Source organism: Rhodamnia argentea, chromosome 2, assembly GCF_020921035.1.
Source record: "Rhodamnia argentea isolate NSW1041297 chromosome 2, ASM2092103v1, whole genome shotgun sequence".
Classification (NCBI taxonomy): domain Eukaryota; kingdom Viridiplantae; phylum Streptophyta; class Magnoliopsida; order Myrtales; family Myrtaceae; genus Rhodamnia; species Rhodamnia argentea.
In genome coordinates this window covers 17,591,929-17,611,242 of record NC_063151.1, presented here as the reverse complement: position 1 = coordinate 17,611,242, position 19,314 = coordinate 17,591,929, and the positions used below count along the sequence as shown (strand labels likewise).

Genomic DNA, 19,314 nt, shown 5'->3' with positions numbered 1-19,314 from the left:
AGAAAAGGGGAAAAAAGTTCTATTTTCAAGAGGAACATCATGCATGACGTGGCAAAAAGATGGACATTATTCTAAAGAAGAGAAATTGACTACGTTCCTTGAAGCCGACGAAATATGGCATCTCCATCAGAAAAATTTTCAATAGCCAAAGTGAGATGACTCGGAAGCTTAGAGGTGATTTCCTTGCGAGAGAAAAGGTAATGAGCAGGCTATTTCGTGCTGGCTTTCGTGGCCCTTCTTGATGTACGTTCTAATGGGCCCTTATATTAATGGGCTCATTCCAAGAATGCGATAGACTTGAATTTGGGCCGGAGAGATCCACTTGGGTTGGCGAATCTGAACGACGATGTTGCGAAGATAGCTTGAACCGCAACTAAGAGGTCTTAGACATTTATCGTGATTCAGACTATAAACATGGTTGCAACCATCCAATGTTCAATCCAGCTTTTATGAACTTTTCATCAAAATTTTTTTTTCCTAGGACTACTCCTCTAGATGTTTGACTCTCGGCACAACGAAAATCTTGGTACTTCTAGCTTTAAATCTTACTCTTGAAATCGAGAAGTTACACACTCGGAGGGTAAAATATTGAACCGACGAATTGAATGATCATAACGATTATCAAAAGAGAGGTCTTGATGAATGAAGCTCATCTATGAAGTTCGAAATATGGTTCGGACCATTTTCAATGTAGGTCGAGCTTTAGTCACAGCTCCGATTGACCAATTGGCTTTTTGACCATGGGAAAGAAAAACTGCGAGCACTTTCTACCCGAATGTATTCTATCAAATCGAATCAACTATCTATCATAAATTCCCAAAGTCATATAAAGGTCTTATTTTACGCAACCAAAGGAAAGCTAGTTATCCATTGTCACGCAAGTTGCTGGTTTTAGGTAGACTACCTGTGGATGCTCGTGTTTAAGCCGATGACTAGTGTTCTCAAAGACTAGCATCCACAACAAACTATGTTGAGTTGGCTGCGTGACAAGTCAGACGACGGTGGTCAGTGACGGGGTTCAATGACTTGAGATGACGACCGGAGAGATTTTGATTTGGTTACCGGGGTTCTTCAAAAATTTGAGATTAATGTTTTATGGGGGCCTTGATAAATTAATCTTCTTGTTGAGGCAATTTAGGTGTGACAGCGTGCTTGGTAACCCAACCGAACTTAGCATATGGTAAAAACTCAAGGTGAGCAAAAAAGTATGGGAGCCTGGGAGCGTGGACCAACGAAACTCGATTTTTTGGGCCTGTTTAATTTTTATTATTCAGTTTGGTCCGGGCTATCGGGCCTGCTCTCGAGCCCAAAACGACCAACAATCTCGAACTAATTTTCAAAAAAGGAGAAAATAACATTGAGAGTGTACGTTATTTATTCTCCGGATACTTTAATAACGCCATAAACAAATACGAGCGAGAAGTGATGTGCCGATATGGGTTGAATTCGAAAAAAAAGCACAGAATTATATCAGAAAAGTGATTTTGGAGGCCGGAAATGGCAGGAAATGCCTTTGGTAATTGTCCCGTAGGAAGCACGGACACTTTCCGAAGCCCTCCGTACCAATGTTCGCTCCAACATGTGGTCAACGCATGTTGGATTTTCAAGGCAGCTCGGACATCTCGACACGAAAAATTTGACACGTGCAGGTCAATTTTGAAATTTTTTAATTTTTTAGGGGTAAAAATGTAAATTTATAAAAACCTAATATTCTAAAAAAACTCCACCAACATGTGAAAATGTAAATTTCTCCAAGCTTTATGGACTATTAAAATGGAATGTAGTTGAATTTGTCAATTAGAAACGTTGAATGATACTAACAAATAGTGGATTAATGTTTTTAGCCTAAATTCATTCTAGGCTCTTTTTTATTATTTATTTGTTAGTGAATTTGAATAAGATTAACTTGATTATAAAAATGATAATTTATCATGCATATATAAAAATATACATTTAATATATAACGTGTCCTAACATGTCGAAATTCTCTATTTTGACAAATGACGTGTCGACGTGTCATGTTGTGTCGCGTGTCGGTGTCGATACCAATTAGTTGGTCCTATGGCATTGAGTATTAAATAGGCTTTCGGCTGTGCTTGGGCGACTTATACATCAAAAGTTATGCTCAACTATAGTTGAGGTGCTTGGGTATGCAATTTGTGAATTTAAAATACTAAAATATGTTAATGTCCTTATAGTTAGATACTTATATTAGAAATTTAACAAATAACCATTATTCATAATTCTAATAATAAAATGAAAAATTTTCAAATAACGGTATGAAATATCATTGTTTTTTCAAATAAGGACATGAAGTGGATCTTATTTCAACTAAGGGCCTAAAATGCTTATATTATTTCAAAAATGGACCTAGACGAAGGACAATTTTATCCTTTAGTCCTTTTTTTTTAGTATTTACTTTTTTTCTTTTCTTTTCTTTTTTTTCTTTTTCCTCTTTCCTCTCCTCCCCATCTCCCTCGCCACCGCCATCTCTACCGCCACCTACTAGTCCCCCATCAACCTCTCCTCCGATGCCGCCGTTGGCCACCACCTCCCCAAGCATGTCGGCCTTGACCATCCACCCAATTGTGCTGGTCGGGCGATGATTAGAACGATCCACAATAAGTGCAAAAACCAGAGAATGATCCATAGTGCGAAAGCGATCGGGGGCTCGTTGATCATGCAAAGGACGTAGAGGTTGCAATTTCACTTCCGAACATGGAATTCAACTTTGATAGCACTTCTTCTTCTCCGTTCATGATCACTTCATTGAGCCCCCGACGCTTCGGCAACTTGTATTTTAGTGCACCCACGAGCCCCACTAGAGCTTCGACTTTTCTTCACGAGCTTAGGAATTCAAGAAAGTCCTTGTCCTTGATAACCTTTGCTTGGGAAGAGAAGCCCAGAGTCCCGAAAGGCAAAGCAGGTGACCAGAGTGGCGGCGGCAACGGCGATGACGATTTTGAGTTCGATTTCAGTGGTCAATTGGATAGAGCTTCGATTTACGGGATTTGGATAGCTTAACATTGAGATTTTTGTGACATGCTTACCATTACTCAAATCAGGTCGTACAAACGAAAATGGACGGCCAAGAATGGGCCACATCATTTGTTGAGGGGGAGGGAAAAAATTTGGGTGGAAATTTTTTTGGGGTTTGAAAAGTTTTGAATCCCAACCCTATCTCAAATCAGGCTATCAATTTTCATTTGGACGGCCCGATTTGAGTAATGGTAAGCATGTCACGGAAACCCCAATGTTAGGTGATCCGGATCCCGATTTCTACCGATGAGCCGTTTGATGGAGGCAAGATCGGGTCTCTCAAACAACCACCGAGATTGCAAGAGCAACGCCGACTCGGTGGTGAGCTCACTTCCAGTGTATCCGAGATCGCCGTCGATATTCGCTCGGGGGAAGAAGATGGTCCAAGAAGTTCTCTCTCCTCTCCGCTCGAAGAGAGACTTCGACCCCTTCTCCGCAGCTCTCAAACCAAACCACCATGGAAATGGAAGTCACGATTCCATGGTGGAGGTGGGCCCGTCCTCGGGCCGTGGTAGCTTGCGGTGCGGTGCGGTGCCCGTGGTGCCGAAGGAGAGGGGGATGCGGGATTGACAGGTGGCGGTGGAGATGGCAGTGGCGAGTGAGATGGGGAGGGGAGGGAAGAGGAAAAACAAACAGAAAATAGAAAAGTAAAAAAAAAAAAAATAAATGATAAAATTACCCTTCGGTTAAGCCTTTCTTTGAAATAATTTAAGTAATGCATACTTTTATTTGAAATAAAGTCCATTTCAATCCTTATTTAAGAAAATGATTATACTTTAAGTGCTTATTTAGAATTTTTTCGCTAATTGTGTCAATCAAGAAGGCAATTATAGCATCTAGAGTAGGTGGAACGTAGGAATTGCTCTAGATTTTCCATAAAGTTTCGTGGAGGGGTCGATTTTCGCATGGAACAATGCAACTTGTGGATGACTTCAGAGGTCATTCTCGTGAAGTCAATTTTTAACGTTTCCTTTTAGATCTTTCTCAGTCCTTTGCCACTACATCAAGTTCCATGAACTTTCAGTTTATTGCAGTACCCATAATAATGGGATTTTCAATTTCTACCTCGAAAATCTCCTAGCGTGCCAGCTAATTGCGCAATATCGAGAATTGGGCCGGCACCTTCATATTTACATTCATTACAAGGGTACAAGTTGTCTCCATCATAAACGGAATGATGATATCTAGCCAGTAGCTTGAACGTAGGACTTTTTCCAATTGTTCTACGAAGTTTGTAAAATGGTCGGTTTTCACTTGGTGTAATGCAACTTGTGGAAGACTTCATACTTCATTCTCATGAAGTCAATTTTTTGTTGTTTCCTTGTAAGTCTTTGTTAGCCCTTTGCCTCTTCATCAAGTTCCCCAAACATTCAATTTATCGGTGAAATCGGAGCAGTTTGCACTCAGCTAGTGAAAATTTAAACATGCGGCTTTTAATTCTTACCTTAGAAATCCCTCGACTCGACACACCAATGGACCGTGTGAACCGAGACAATAGAACAATGCATCTTGTGAAGGACTTCATACATCGTTGTCATTGGACGTTTTCTATTAGGTCTTTCTTGGCTCTTTGCCTGTCCATCGGGTTCCACGAACTTTCAGTTTATTAAGCAATGATTTCAAATCCAGAGCTCTCTGTTTCATGGTGGGCCGAAGGAAGACGTGTTTGAGTTTGGTACAAAAAGGTTGGAATTTGTGGGAGTCTCGTTTTATCTCCTACTCGTTTCATTGAGAAACAAACCCTCAAAAAGAGAAGGACTGAATCCTATATCGTTATAGCTGGTCTGGCTTGGCTAGAAGAATGAGCGACCACCAAAGCAATCAAGTAAGTCTTCTGCATTTTCGCTTGCCTTCTCGGACCCTTGACTGCTGAGTTCATTGAGTAAAACTGAAGTTGAAGGATGTGACCACGAAACTCTTCTAGACAGTTTCCCCGTCTCGCAATGAGGCCCCGTAATGAGATTTAGCCTGAAATCGTGTTCGGAGATCAGCTTATTTTTATTTTTTCACTTCCCCTTTCCAGCCCAGATCTGCGCTCTCTCTCTCCTCCTCCTCGTCCTCTTCTTCGTGATCTGCATTTCTACGTTGCTACACTTCACCCACCGCCACGGGACAATCGAATTGGGAAAATGTCGGAAAAGTTGAAACCCTTCATCCATGTCGTCGTTTGGCCAAATCGAGAGAGAGAGTTCTGGGGGAAGAGAGTTCAGGTGCAAGCGCGAGACCAAACCATTGTGCGTTGCTTGCCGTCGTCGCAACCCGAGGGGGTTGGCCTCGTGTGTGGGGGGTAGAGCTTTTGTAAAAGGAGGAAGCTGTCCTTTTGGACTCTCACGGTCTCTTCACTGGTTCTCGTTTGGGGTCAAGAGAAAAGGAGAAGGGAAAAAAATGAAAAAAGAAAGGAGAGGGAGAGAATCTGAGGTGCAATGGAGCTCCGCAGAGGAGGAAGAAGCAGTAGAGCTGGAAGAACAAAAAAAAAAAAAAGAGCTCTGAGAGCTCGTTCACAAGCGAGAGGGAGAGCTGTGTGATTGTTGAAGGGCGAGACTCGAGATAGCTCTTTCTTTCCTGGGGAGGTCTTGAAGGAAGAGTCTCTGAAGCAAAAAAAAAAAAAAAAAAACAGAGCAGTTCAGAGAGCAAAAAATAAAAATCGTGAGCAAGAGTGAGAGATCGAGCCGAGTTTTTGTGTCCAGACAATAGATCCAGACCTAGTTAACGTGTACACGCTTCTTTTCGACTGTGTTGTGCCTTTTTATGCGTCGTTTTGATGAAATCGCACGGACCGGACCTTGCTCAAACCTCGTTGGGGCTGTGATCCGCAGCCTTCAAACGGATGACATCGCGTGCGGTCGAATCCGTTTGGGTAAGTCGTTCGGCCTTTATTTCTCCTGTTGCGGTGTTATGGCGTCGAGCCTGGCGGTTGGAGTTGGCGGGTGGCATTGTTGATGGGGGGCGGTTCCGGTGAGGTCCAAGAGGGAGAACCTGTGAAGGGCCATTTTAACAAGATGAAAAATCGTGATCTTGCTTTACTACATGCTTATTATCGCATTAATTATGTTGTAAACCTATGCAGGACACTAGAAACGATGATCAATCCGGGACGCAAGATCATGCCGTCATCTGCATCGACGATATGCTTCGCAGGGTGCCTCCGACCTCGCCAGAGCATTGTATATTTAGGGTTCGTCATGAAATGCGCAAAGCAAACGAGAAAGCCTACGAACCCCAGATTCTATCCATCGGGCCTTTTCACCACAGAAGCGACGGATGCAAATTTATGGAGGAGCAAAAAATGCGGTACGTGCAGCGGTTGCTTAAGAGGAGAGGCGAGGAGAGCGTCCACAGGTACATGCCGGTCCTAAGAGAAATGGAACAGCGGGCGCGTGATTGCTATGCGGAAACCATCCACCTCCCCCAAAATGAGTTCCTGGCGATGATGCTCATTGATGGTTGTTTCGTCGTCGAGCTTCTCCGTGAGTGCAGCATGAATGGCCCGCAAATGGAGGCAGATCGGATTCGAAATCTACCCTCCCTCTGGCGCGATTTAATGCTGCTCGAGAACCAACTCCCGCTGTTCGTCTTGAACAAGCTATATGACATGACTAAAGGTCCGAACGAGCATTCCGAGCTCATCGACATCGCCATCTGGTACTTCTGTGACCAACCAGTAGACTCGGACTTGGACACAAACGCGACGCTTCACAACATGCTTCCCAAGAGCAAACATCTCCTGCATCTAACGCACACTTGCTGGACTTTTGGCTTGCCCGATGCGCCCTGGCTAAAAGCTAGCACCGCGCATACGGAGGTGAGATCCATGCTCTCTGCGACAGAGCTCAGGGAGGCTGGAGTCAGGTTAAGGGCGGCGCAAGAGCGACACCTTATGGACATCAAATTCAAGAATGGGATACTCGAGATACCGGTCTTCACTATAGAGGACTCCACTGAGTCGCTATTTCGAAACCTGATTGCGTACGAGCAGCATAGTCAGTGCGGAGACATCAGCTACGTGACGCAGTACATGTCGTTCATGGATTGCCTCATAAACTCTTCAAAGGACGTCAAGCTGCTCCGCCGCCAAGGGATTATCAAGAACTACTTGGGCGATGACGAGGTAGTGGCGCAGGTGTTCAACAAGATGGGTCACGGCGTCACTCTTACCGATTTCTATTACAATGAGATCTTCCGCAATGTGAATGAGTATTGCAACAAGAGGCGGAACCTTTGGATGGCGAAACTGAGGAGGGAATATTTCCATAGTCCTTGGGCTTTCTTGTCAGTTCTCGCGGCCATCGTGTTGCTCCTTCTCACAACAGCACAAACGGCATTTGCTGTTCTGTCTTACAAAAACCAACTTTAAATGTGAAAATTGTCTGTTTGAATATTTCCCTTGGACCAATTGCTTGTGTTCTATAGCCAATAGCAGTGTCTTGGTTTTCCAACGGGGATGAAACATGTATGGTTAAAAGGAGATATTGAATTAGAAATGATGACGTGATTGCCCTTAATTCACTATAAGATTAACTGCTTATTTCGGGCCAATAGACATGCAGCCCTGCTAGTAAGGGATTGGGGAGGGTAGAGAATCTAGTGTCATAGGTGCGGAGTTCAATTCTCTTGCTTTGCAGAGAGGCCGAGCAAAAGTCAGAGAGATGAGAGTTAGAGGTATGACAGACAAAAAAAAAAATATATTTTTTGGGAAAAATTAATAACAAAAAATTAGGATTTATTGTGGGGTATAATCTTTTAAGAACTTGTGGTTCAAATATGTTATTAGTTTCAAAGTCAACTAAAGATTTTTATGCTAGCAAATCCCTTATACAGTGAAAAGTAATTGGAGTCTTACCATGTCACAATATCAATATTGGTGTGGATTTTGGAAGATTTGTATTGTACTTACCTGACTTTGAGATTCTACGGCTAACCCCATTTAACTAAGGCACATTTCCAAGTTTCCTTTTGCCAAAAAATTGAATTTTTTTCTGTGCTGGTAAACATGTAATTCAAGTCCGTGGCAATAATAGAGGATGAGTGAGTAATCACAGCATATGAAGGATGTAAGAAAACCAAAAGGGAGGGGATAATTTTACAAATAGTTATTGACCTATTATACGATAGTCAATTCAGTCTCAAACCTTTCATTTAGTCCTAAACATTACGAGGATTTGTTAATTTAATCATAAACCTTTTAATCGTGTCAATTTATTCTTAAACGTTTTGAAAATTTGTCTAGATAGTCCTTTTCAATTGTGTTTGTTTAGTGTTAAACCTTTTTTGACAATATATTAATATAGTCATATTTAATTGTGTTAGTTTAGTCCTAAATCTTTTGACAATTTATCAATATAGTCGTTTTGGTCAATTATCCAAATAATAGGTTTAAGACTAAATTGGCAAATTGTCATAATGTTTGATAGTAAATTGACACAATTAAAAGATTTAGAACTAAAGTAATCGTTGTATAATAGGTTTAGGATTTTTTGTATAATTTTTTGGACATGGGTACTTTCTCGCAACACTATTTGTATATAGGGGTGAGCATAATGGACCGATCGAATTTGGATCCGCTCAGAGCATATTGAATCAGCTGATTGAGTCCAGTTCTCAAGGCTCCCGGTCCGGTCACCGGTTCCGTAAAAATGGGACTAGTTATGATTGGTCCGGTTTCTGATTTCAAGGGGAACCGCATCGATCGGACCGGACTGGACCAAATAATATACATATATATATTTTATAAATTTCCTAAATGTATAACCAAATCTAAACTTGATGCTCGCTGATTCAGCGGCAAACTCTTTTTTCCCTCCATCACACCTCCCTCTTTTCACGCATTAGACGAAGCAGTGGAGCCGATCTCAAATCTCCCATTCGAGACCTTTCTTCATCGTGATATCCAAGATATTTACTAATTTTCTTGTCAAATGGATAAGAATTGTTACTACCAATTTTCGGCAATTAAAGGATAATGGACTTGTCCGATTTCCACTTCACCATGGGCTCAGTCCAACTCATTTTAGCTCACCTGCTGCTGATCCAATACAAATGCAATGAAATTATATGATAAATGAAATGATGAATGCAAATATGAGAATTAAATATTTTTTCTAGGGACCCAGGTCGATCTCTAATTCCCTAATGCAACAAATGAACAAATGGATCATCGAAATTCAGGTGTAAATAAATTCTTAAGCTCCGATCTGCTTTTGTCGGTAAGTCCAACAAACATTGTTGTTTATTCATGGCAAAATCCATTTTGGTTATAACTTACTAGGGTGAATCAATAATAGAGATGCCGACGTGAAGGCTAATGACCAAGATGCCGACTAAGAAGTTACCGATTACCGACTTGACCGATTAAACTCTATTTCACGAGAGTAGTTGTTGATTCATTGCGAACCAACAACATACCGATGGTGATTGTCGGCCGCCGATTATGGTGTGAAAAAGTCTTAGATATGGTCTTTGAGCGTGTAACACATAATCGTGTTCTGATGATATCTCTTGTTATCTGGAGTTTATTTTATTTTGAAGTTATTTGTGATGTATTTTAGTTTCCAGTTGAATTGCAAAATTTCTCTCTTGTATCCCGAGCAAGTGAATGAAATGAAATGCTATTTTTAATATAAAAAAACTCACAAAAAGCCTACTCAAACCTTGAGACCACTCTATACGAATTTAACCGGATCCCTCCCCCAACCCCCAAAGCGAAGATCAAACGCAATCATAGTCGAAATGGCGAAGTACACTAAGAAGTGGAAGATAATTACACGTGAAGTCACGCCTAGAGGTGTCAATATAGGTCTTTAACTGACTTTTTAACCCACTTTTATTAATTTGGATCAAATATGGGTGTAAAAAATAGGTCAAATATGGGTTTAGGCTTATAAGTCTATTCAAATATGGGTGTTAACCCAACTCATTTTCGACTCGTGACCTATAGTTTCGTAAGACCACTTTTATTCACTTGTAAAACCGCCGCCCGCGCTGTCATCGCCCGCTGCCACCAGCCGCCTGCCCCCCTTCTCCTGCTGCTGCCGCCGGACTGCTTGGTTCTCTTTCTTATGTTCTCACTTTCATCGCAAATCGTCAAGGCCGCTGGCGTCGTCATGGAGACAACATGGGCCGGAGCAGCTTATAATCTTATGCTTTACATGTTGGCAAACCATGTCAGTACAGAAAAATAGAGAACCTCAAAGCAGTGTTCCCATAAAACTGGAGGTTAGACCATTGATAGCTAAATGGAAGGTTTAGTAGTTGATCGTCTGGACATTCATGATCTCTCGCTGCCATCTTTTTCGTATCCCATTCCAGTCAAGACTAATTTTTAACTCTGTTAATGCTCTTCCTCCCCTTTTTAAGCAGGTTTTAGGAGCTTATTGGTACCTGCTATCAATAGAATGATAGAAGGCATGCAAGAGAAGAGTATGCGACGATCAGAAGCCGTCTTATGAGCACGGTTTCTTCGATTGGCACAGGGCAAATGATTTCAACAGGACTCCTTGGTTGCAGTCAAGCAATCTCTCCGGCGGTGGCGGTGGCGGCAGGCGGGCCACGGTGGCGGTGGTGTGACAGACTTAATTTATCACCCTTAGTGACTGAAGCAATTCTTGGATTGTAGTCCTGCATACTGAATCTTTTCAGAATATGATTAATATATGCCCTTTATGACAAACCTAACATACGGCGAGAACGATTCTTATGGATCTCAATGTCAAGGACAAAAAATGCTTCACCAAGGTCCTTCATGTCAAAGTACTTTGACAACATCCACTTTGTCTCATGTAGTAATCCAAGATCACTACTCGCAAGCTAGATATCATCTACATAAAGTATGAAAAGAATAAATTTCCTCCCATTGATCTTGCAGTATATACACCGATCCACTTTGTTCTCAACAAAATGAATGAAGTGATAGCACTATAAAACTTCAAGTACCATCATCTAGAAGCTTGCTTGAGGCTATAAATAGACCTTTTTAGTTTACACACAAGCTTATCATCGGTTGCAAAACCTTCTGGTTGCACCGTGTAGACTTCTTCATCAAGATCTCCATTCAGAAAGACGATCTTAACATCCATCTTGTGTAACTCCATGTCAAAATAAGCTACTAATGCCGTGATCACTCTAAAAGAATTCTTAGTTGAGACCGATGAAAAAGTAGCTTCATAGTCTACTCTTTTTCTCTAAGTGAAACTCTTGGCTACTGGTCTCACTTTAAATTTCTTAATCTTTCTTTTGAAATCCCTTTTAGCCTTGTACACCCATTTACAGCCAATGGCCTTGTGACCTTCAGGCCATTCAACAAGTTCCAAAAGACTATTATGCTTCATAAACTGCATCTTATCTTTCATTGCATCCATCTACAAATATGACTAAGGATAAGAAACAATATTTGCATAAATCACTTGATCAACCACAGAACCGATATCGTAGTGATGCTCTGATACCAAATGATAGACCATAAATTGCGACACGCTCGGGATCACCATAATCAGAACTAAAAACACACATGCCATATAGAAAAGGATTAGCAAACATGTCCGGTTTGGAATCCATCTTGATGCGGAACGACGACGATTCTCAAGACCAAGCCTTCTCTTCTATTCCCTTTGCAAAGCATTGGCCGATGAGAGACCTCTCACGAAACGTTACATTCTTTTTTGAATGTGAGATATTATGTGCGTTCAAGTGTAGAGGAGGAACTTTAACCTTTATATAGTATTTTAACCACCGACCCTTTCATCATGAGTCGGGTTTAACTTGGCCCACACTAGCCAGCCTATATTGAAACTAATTAAGAATATTATACTCTGAATGTCAAAGTGAAGAAATTCAACCAAGCACGGGTAAACGACGAAAGTAACTATGACTCTTGTAGTAAAGAACTCGCATAGAAAGAATGTGTTATAAGGTTTTTGAATCTTTGAAATTTTTTTTATTGATATCTGAATTTTTAAAGAAACATTTTCCATGAAATTTTAACTTATTCAATGTTGCCCCTAAACTTTTGGAACATGTTCAATTTAACCTATGGACTATATGAAATTGTTAAATGTTGCTAGCATCATGTCAGAGCGAGCTAAGATGTTATTGAACTAATGGACATAGGGCTTAAGAATAGAGCTATCGGCGCTACAGCATTGAATGAGACTTGACGTGACTTAAGTGTGCAAGAACTAAAGTCATTCTTTCACTTAGTGGAGCCAGGTATTGTTATTTATTGTCACTACCTCCCCGTGTCGGGATTGGGTAATTTGTATGCTTGCTGCCTTCCTTGGATGTGGTAGCCGTTTCTCAAGCTCCCTCTCCGTTCCTCCGGGCCGAATTGAATATGAGTGACCGATTTTCATCATTGCACTTTTGATTTAGTCTGATCGATTCAATTTCATAGTGTCCTTGGGAAACATCGCCATTACGATTGTGGAATTTAGCACACGTCTCTAGTGTGCCGGGAGTGGATAGCACTTGGTCTTCAGATTTTCAAGGGCCGTTGGGGGCACATCGGACACTACGCGACTTGCGATGCTCTTTTAGCTATTGGACCCTACCTTAGGTTGAGCAAAACAGGAAAACTCAAGTTGTAAATCCAATCAAGAACTTCATAGCACAATCTCTAGAAAAACCTTTGATATCACCAACTCAATCTTCTCCTTCAATACCGATATCACAGTTACTTTCCATACTTCCCAAAAATACCATCAAAACATAAGCTTCTAGGATCATACCTTAGTAGACCAACTTATATATTAATTTCAATTAATATAGACCACATTAAGAAAATTCTAACACGACTTTCCAATCCTGTCACCTCCCGTTGCCCTACCTTTTTTTTTTTTTAGGCATGAATGGTTTCCAATCACCACCTGGAGTTGGCTTCATGAATTAAATTACATATGAGAAGGAAATTTCGTGAACTAAATTAGCTGGCTAGAAAAGGGGAAAAAAGTTCTATTTTCAAGAGGAACATCATGCATGACGTGGCAAAAAGATGGACATTATTCTAAAGAAGAGAAATTGACTACGTTCCTTGAAGCCGACGAAATATGGCATCTCCATCAGAACAATTTTCAATAGCCAAAGTGAGATGACTCGGAAGCTTAGAGGTGATTTCCTTGCGAGAGAAAAGGTAATGAGCAGGCTATTTCGTGCTGGCTTTCGTGGCCCTTCTTGATGTACTTTCTAATGGTCCCTAATATTAATGGGCTCATTCCAAGAATGCGACAGACTTGAATTTGGGCCGGGGCGATCCACTTGGGTTGGCGAATCTGAACGACGATGTTGCGAAAATAGCTTGAACCGCAACTAAGAGTTCTTAGACATTTATCGGGATTCAGACTATAAATATGGTTGCAACCATCCAATGTTCAATCCAGCTTTTATGAACTTTTGATCAATTTTTTTTTTCCTACGACTACTCCTCTTGATGTTTGACTATCGGCACACCGAAAATCTTGGTACTTCTAGCTTCAAATCTTACTCTTGAAATCGAGAAGTTACACACTCGGAGGGTAAAATATTGAACCGACGAATTGAATGATCATAACGATTATCAAAAGAGAGGTCTTGATGAATGAAGCTCATCTATGAAGTTCAGAATATGGTTCGGACCATTTTCAATATAGGTCAAGCTTTAGTCACAGCTACGATGGACCAATTGGCTTTTTGACCATGGGAAAGAAAAACCGTGTGCACTTTCCATCTGAATATATCCTGTCAATTCGAATCAACTATCTATCATAAATTCCCAAAGTCATATAAAGGTCTTATTTTACGCAGCGAAAGGAAAGCCATTATCCATTGTCACTCAAGCTGTTGGTTTTAGGTAGACAACTTGTGGATGCTCATGTTTAAGCCGATCACTAGTGTTCACGACAAACTATGTTGAGTTGGCTGCGTGACAAGTCGGGCGACGGTGGTCGACAACGGGGTTCAATGACTTGAGATGACGACCGGAGAGATTTCAATTTGGTTACCGGGGTTCTTCAAAAATTTGAGATTAATGTTTTATGGGGGCCTTGATAAATTAATCTTCTTGTTGAGGCAATTTAGGTGTGACAACGTGCTTGGTAACCCAATTGAACTTAGCATATGGTAAAAACTCAAGGTGAGCAAAAAAGTATGGGAGCTTGGGAGCGTGGACCAACGAAACTCGATTTTTTGGGCCTGTTTAATTTTTGTTATTCGGTTTGGTCCGGGCTATCGGGCCTGCTCTCGAGCCCAAAACGACCAACAATCTCGAACTAATTTTCAAAAAAGGAGAAAATAACATTGAGAGTGTACGTTAATTATTCTCCAGATACTTTAATAACGCCATAAACAAATACGAGTGAGAAGTGATGTGCCGATATGGGATGAATTCGAAAAAAAAAGGACAGAATTATATCAGAAAAGTGATTTTGGACGCTGGAAATGGCAGGAAATGCCTTTGGCAATTGTCCCGTAGGAAACACGGACATTCCGAAGCCCTCCGTACCAATGTTGGCTCCAACATGTGGTCAACGCATGTCGGATTTTCAAGGCAGCTCGGACATCTCGACACGTGCGGGTCAATTTTGAAATTTTTTAATTTTTTGGGGTGAAAATGTAAATTTATAAAAACCTAATATTCTAAAAAAACTCCACCAACATGTGAAAATGTAAATTTCTCCAAGCTTTATGGACTATTAAAATGAAATGTAGTTGAATTTGTCAATTAGAAACAGTGAATGATACTAACAAATGGTGGATTAATGTTTTTAGCCTAAATTCATTCTAGACTCTTTTTTATTATTTATTTGTTAGTGAATTTGAATCAGATTAACTTGATTATAAAAATGATAATTTATCATGCATATATAAAAATATACATTTAATATATAACGTGTTCTAACATGTTGAAATTCTCTATTTTGACAAATGACGTGTCGCATGTCTTGTCATGTCGTGTCGCGTGTCGGTGTCGATACCAATTAGTTGGTCCTATGGCATTGAGTATTAAATAGGCTTTCAGCTGTGCTTGGGTGACTTATACATCAAAAGTTATGCTCAGCTATAGTTGAGGTGCTTGGGTATGCAATTTGCGAATTTTAAAATACTAAAATATGTTAATGTCCTTATCGTTAGATACTTATATTAGAAATTTAACAAATAACCATTATTCATAATTCTAATAATAAAATGAAATTTTTTCAAATAACGGTATGAAATATCATCGTTTTTCCAGATAAAGACATGAAGTGGATCTTATTTCAACTAAGGGCCTAAAATGCTTATATTATTTCAAAGAAGGACTCGACCGAAGGACAATTTTATCCTTTAGTCCTTTTTTTTAGTATTTACTTTTTTTCTTTTCTTTTTTTTCTTTTTCCTCTTTCCTCTCCTCTCCATCTCCCTCGCCACCGCCATCTCTACTGCCACCTACTAGTCCTCCATCAACCTCTCCTCTAATGCCGCCGTTGGCCACCACCTCCCCAAGCGTGTCGGCCTTGACCATCCGGCCCGTTGTGCTGGTCGGGTGATGATTAGAACGATCCACAATAAGTGCAAAAACCAGAGAACGATCCACGGTGCGAAAGCGATCGGGGGCTCGTTGATCATGCAAAGGATGTAGAGGTTGCAATTTCACTTCCGAACATGGAATTCAACTTTGATAGCACTTCTTCTTCTCCGTTCATGATCACTCCGTTGAGCCCCCGACGCTTCGGCAACTTGTGTTTTAGTGCACCCACGAGCCCCACCAGAGCTTCAACTTTTCTTCATGAGCTCGGGAATTCAAGAAAGTCCTTGTCCTTGATACCCTTTGCTTGGGAAGAGAAGCCTAGAGTCTTGAAAGGCGGAGCGGGTGACCGGAGCGGCGGCGGCAACGGCGATGACGATTTCGAGTTCGATTTTAGTGGTCAACTGGATAGAGCTTCGATTTCTGGGATTTGGATAGCTTAACATTGGGATTTTTGTGAAATGCTTACGATTATTCAAATTAGGCTGTCCAAACGAAAATGGACGGCCAAGAATGGGCCACGTCATTTGTTGAGGGGAGAGGGAAAAAATTTGGGCGGGAATTTTTTTGGGGTTTGAAAAGTTTTGAATCCCAACCCTCTCTCAAATCAGCCTGTCCATTTTCATTTGGACGGCCCGATTTGAATAATGGTAAGCATGTCACGGAAACCCCAATGTTAGGTGATCCGGATCCCGATTTACGTTGATGAGTTGTTTGATGGAGGCAAGATCGGGTCTCTCAAACAACCACCGAGATTGCAAGAGTGACGCCGACTCGGTGGTGAGCTCGCTTCCGGTGTATCCAAGATCACCGTCGATATTCGCTCAAGGGAAGAAGATGGTCCAAGAAGTTCTCTCCCCTCTCCACCCGAAGAGAGACTTCGACCCCTTCTCCGCAGCTCTCAAACCAAACCACCATGGAAATGGAAGTCACGATTCCATGGTGGAGGTGGGCTCGTCCTCGGGCCGTGGTAACTTGCGGTGCGGTGCTCGTGGTGCCGAAGGAGAGGGGGATGCGGGATTGACGGGTGGCAGTGGAGATGGTAGTGGCGAGGGAGATGGGGAGGGGAGGGAAGAGGAAAAACAAACAGAAATATAAAAGTAAAAAAAAGAAAAAATAAAGGATAAAATTACCCTTCGGTTAAGCCTTTCTTTGAAATAATTTAAGTAATTCAGACTATTATTTGAAATAAGGTCCATTTCAGATTCTTATTTAAGAAAATGATTATATTTTAGATGTTTATTTAGAATTTTCTCGCTAATTGTGTCAATCAAGAATGCAATTATAGCATCTAGAGTAGGTGTAACGTAGGAATTGCCCTAGATTTTCCATAAAGTTTCGTGGAGGGGTCGATTTTTGGGGAAAAGTACACTAGAAGTGCCATAACTTTTGTACGGCGTTCACTTGAGTGCCATAACTTTCAAAACGTTCATTTAAGTGCCATGACTTTTAAAAATCGTTCACTTGAGTGCCATGTTGACGTGGCGGCCGGAAAAGCCGATGTGGCAGCCGGAAAAGTTACCGTAGCACGCGCGGAAAAATTACTGCAGACGCCGGAAAGATGACGTGGCACATCGGAAAGGCGACGTGGCACGCCGGAAAAGTTACTGTAGCACTCAAGTAAACGATTTTGCTCCGACGTAGCACTCAAGTGAACGATTTTTGAAAGTTATGGCACTTAAGTAAACGTTTTGAAAGTTATGGCACTCAAGTGAACACCGTACACAAATTATGGCACTTCTAGTGTACTTTTCCCCGATTTTTTGCATAGTACAATGCAACTTGTCGATGACTTCAGAGGTCGTTCCCATGAAGTCAATTTTTCACGTTTCCTTTTAAGTCTTTCTCAGTCCTTTGCTAGTTGCCACTACACCAAGTTCCATGAACTTTCAGTTCATTGCAGTACCCATAATAAATACGCCTGTATTGTTGAAATCTGAACATGGGATTTTCAATTTCTACCTTGAAAATCTCCTGGCGTGCCAGCTAATTGCGCAAATATCGAGGATTGGACTGGCACCTTCATATTTACATTCATTACAAGGGTACAAGTTGTCTTCATCATAAATGGGATGATGATATCTAGCCAGTAGCTTGAATGTAGGACCCTTTCTAATTGTCCTGCGGAGTTTGTAAAATGGTCGGCTTTCACTTGGTGTAATGCGATTTGTGGAAGACTTCATATTTCATTCTCATGAAGTCATTTTTTGTTGTTTTCTTGCAAGTTTTTGTTAGCCCTTTGCCTCTTCATCAAGTTCCCCAAACATTCAATTTATCGATGTAATCGGAGCAGTTTGCACTCAGCTAGGGGAAATTTAAACATGCGACTTTTAATTCTTACCTTAGAAATCCCTCGACTCAACACCCCAATGGACTGTACGAACCCAATGGAGAGGCAAAGAGCCAAGAAAGACCTAATAGGAAATGTCATCTAGAGGTCTCTTTTTCTTGGTGGGCCAAAGGAAAACGTGTTTGAGTTTGGTATAAAAAGGTTGGAATTTGTGGGAGTCTCGTTTTATCTCCTACTCGTTTCTTTGAGAAACAAACCCACAAGAAGAGAAGAACTGAATCCTACATCGTTATAGCTGGTCTGGCTTGGCTAGAAGAATGAGCGACCACCAAAGCAATCAAGTAAGTCTTCTGAATTTTCCCTTGCCTTCTCGGATCCTTAACTGCTGAGTTCATTGAGTAACACTGAAGTTGAAGGATGTGACCACGAAACTCTTCTAGACAGTTTCCCAGTCTCGCAATGAGGCCCATCTCGAACTGATGACGTATTAAAATGATCTGTATCTCTGGCTTATCTCTTACTTGGCGGATTCTATTTTGGCTAGTGGCATTGCTTAATCAGGATAGAAAGGGTTGATTACTATTGATTTGTTTTATATTCAATGTCAGAGCCACTTGTTCATCTTCGGCGCATGGGATTTAGCCTGACATCATGTTCGGAGATAAGCTTATTTTTATCCATTTTTATTTTTATTTTTATTTTTTCACTTCCCCTTCCCAGCCCAGATCTGCGCTCTCTCTCTCTCTCTTTCTCCTCTTCCTTAGGGGTGTGCATGGTTCGAGGGTAGAACCGGAAATCGAAGAACCGAACCTGCGGTTCTCGGTTCGATTCTAAGTTCTAGTAAACTAGGATCTAGTTCCCGGTTCCGCATTTTGAGGAACCGCAGGTTCCGGTTCCGATTCCATAGAGAATATCGAACCAGAATCGGAACCGACATTTTTAAACCGAAATGGCATGTTCTCTGGGTGAATTAGAGAGTTGTGCCTAAGGATCACGATGATAGTAACTACAAACTCGCTTACAATGGCTTTCTATCATACGTATGTCTATATTCTCTAAAGGGCTCATTTTTAATGTCATCTACACTTCTCCAAAATGCAAATGATGATGTGTGTGGGTATGCTTGTTCCTGTTATTCCTCTTGCTGGATCATCTGAAGACACGCCTCGTCATTAGATTGCACATAATGTTATCCTAGCATGTAGCGTTTTTTAAGATTGATAGGGTACTCATTGGTTTTGAGCTATGTTACTTCGAGGTGAATTTTTGCTTTGTTACTTCAACTTGGGAGTTATATCGGCAGGTCCTCGGGTACCTTGGAACCGGACCCAGAACTTGTAACATGGTAGGTTCCAGGTTCCAGAGTATGCAGGATGTACTAGCGGGTAAGTTTCAGGTTATAGATGGAACCTACTCAGAACCCGGAACTGCACACTCCCGCTCCTCCTCTTCTTTGTGATCTGCATTTCTGCGTTGCTACAGTTCACCCACGGCCACGGGACAATCGAATTGGGAA

General features: G+C 41.3%; 2 protein-coding genes across 3 annotated transcripts in view; both read left to right on the top strand.

Moving 5' to 3' along the window:
• The window catches only part of LOC115747882 (UPF0481 protein At3g47200-like), a 37,543-nt gene that overhangs the window by 15,530 nt on the left and 2,699 nt on the right, over positions 1–19,314 (top strand). Inside the window, exons 2-3 of one of the 2 annotated variants that reach the window (XM_048274797.1) lie at positions 17,946–17,976; positions 18,017–18,139. In XM_048274797.1, coding sequence (XP_048130754.1) covers positions 18,116–18,139 — 24 coding nt within the window. In that variant the 5' untranslated portion in view covers positions 17,946–17,976; positions 18,017–18,115. Of the gene's footprint in view, positions 1–4,576; positions 4,625–17,945; positions 18,140–19,314 lie in introns of those variants that run through there. The other variant, XM_048274798.1, reaches the window with a different exon arrangement.
• Positions 4,841–7,475, top strand: LOC115733862 (UPF0481 protein At3g47200-like). The gene is made up of 2 exons (XM_048274796.1): positions 4,841–4,864; positions 6,107–7,475. Exons 1-2 carry the CDS (start codon positions 4,841–4,843, stop codon positions 7,391–7,393), a joined length of 1,311 nt encoding a protein of 436 aa, XP_048130753.1. The 3' UTR covers positions 7,394–7,475.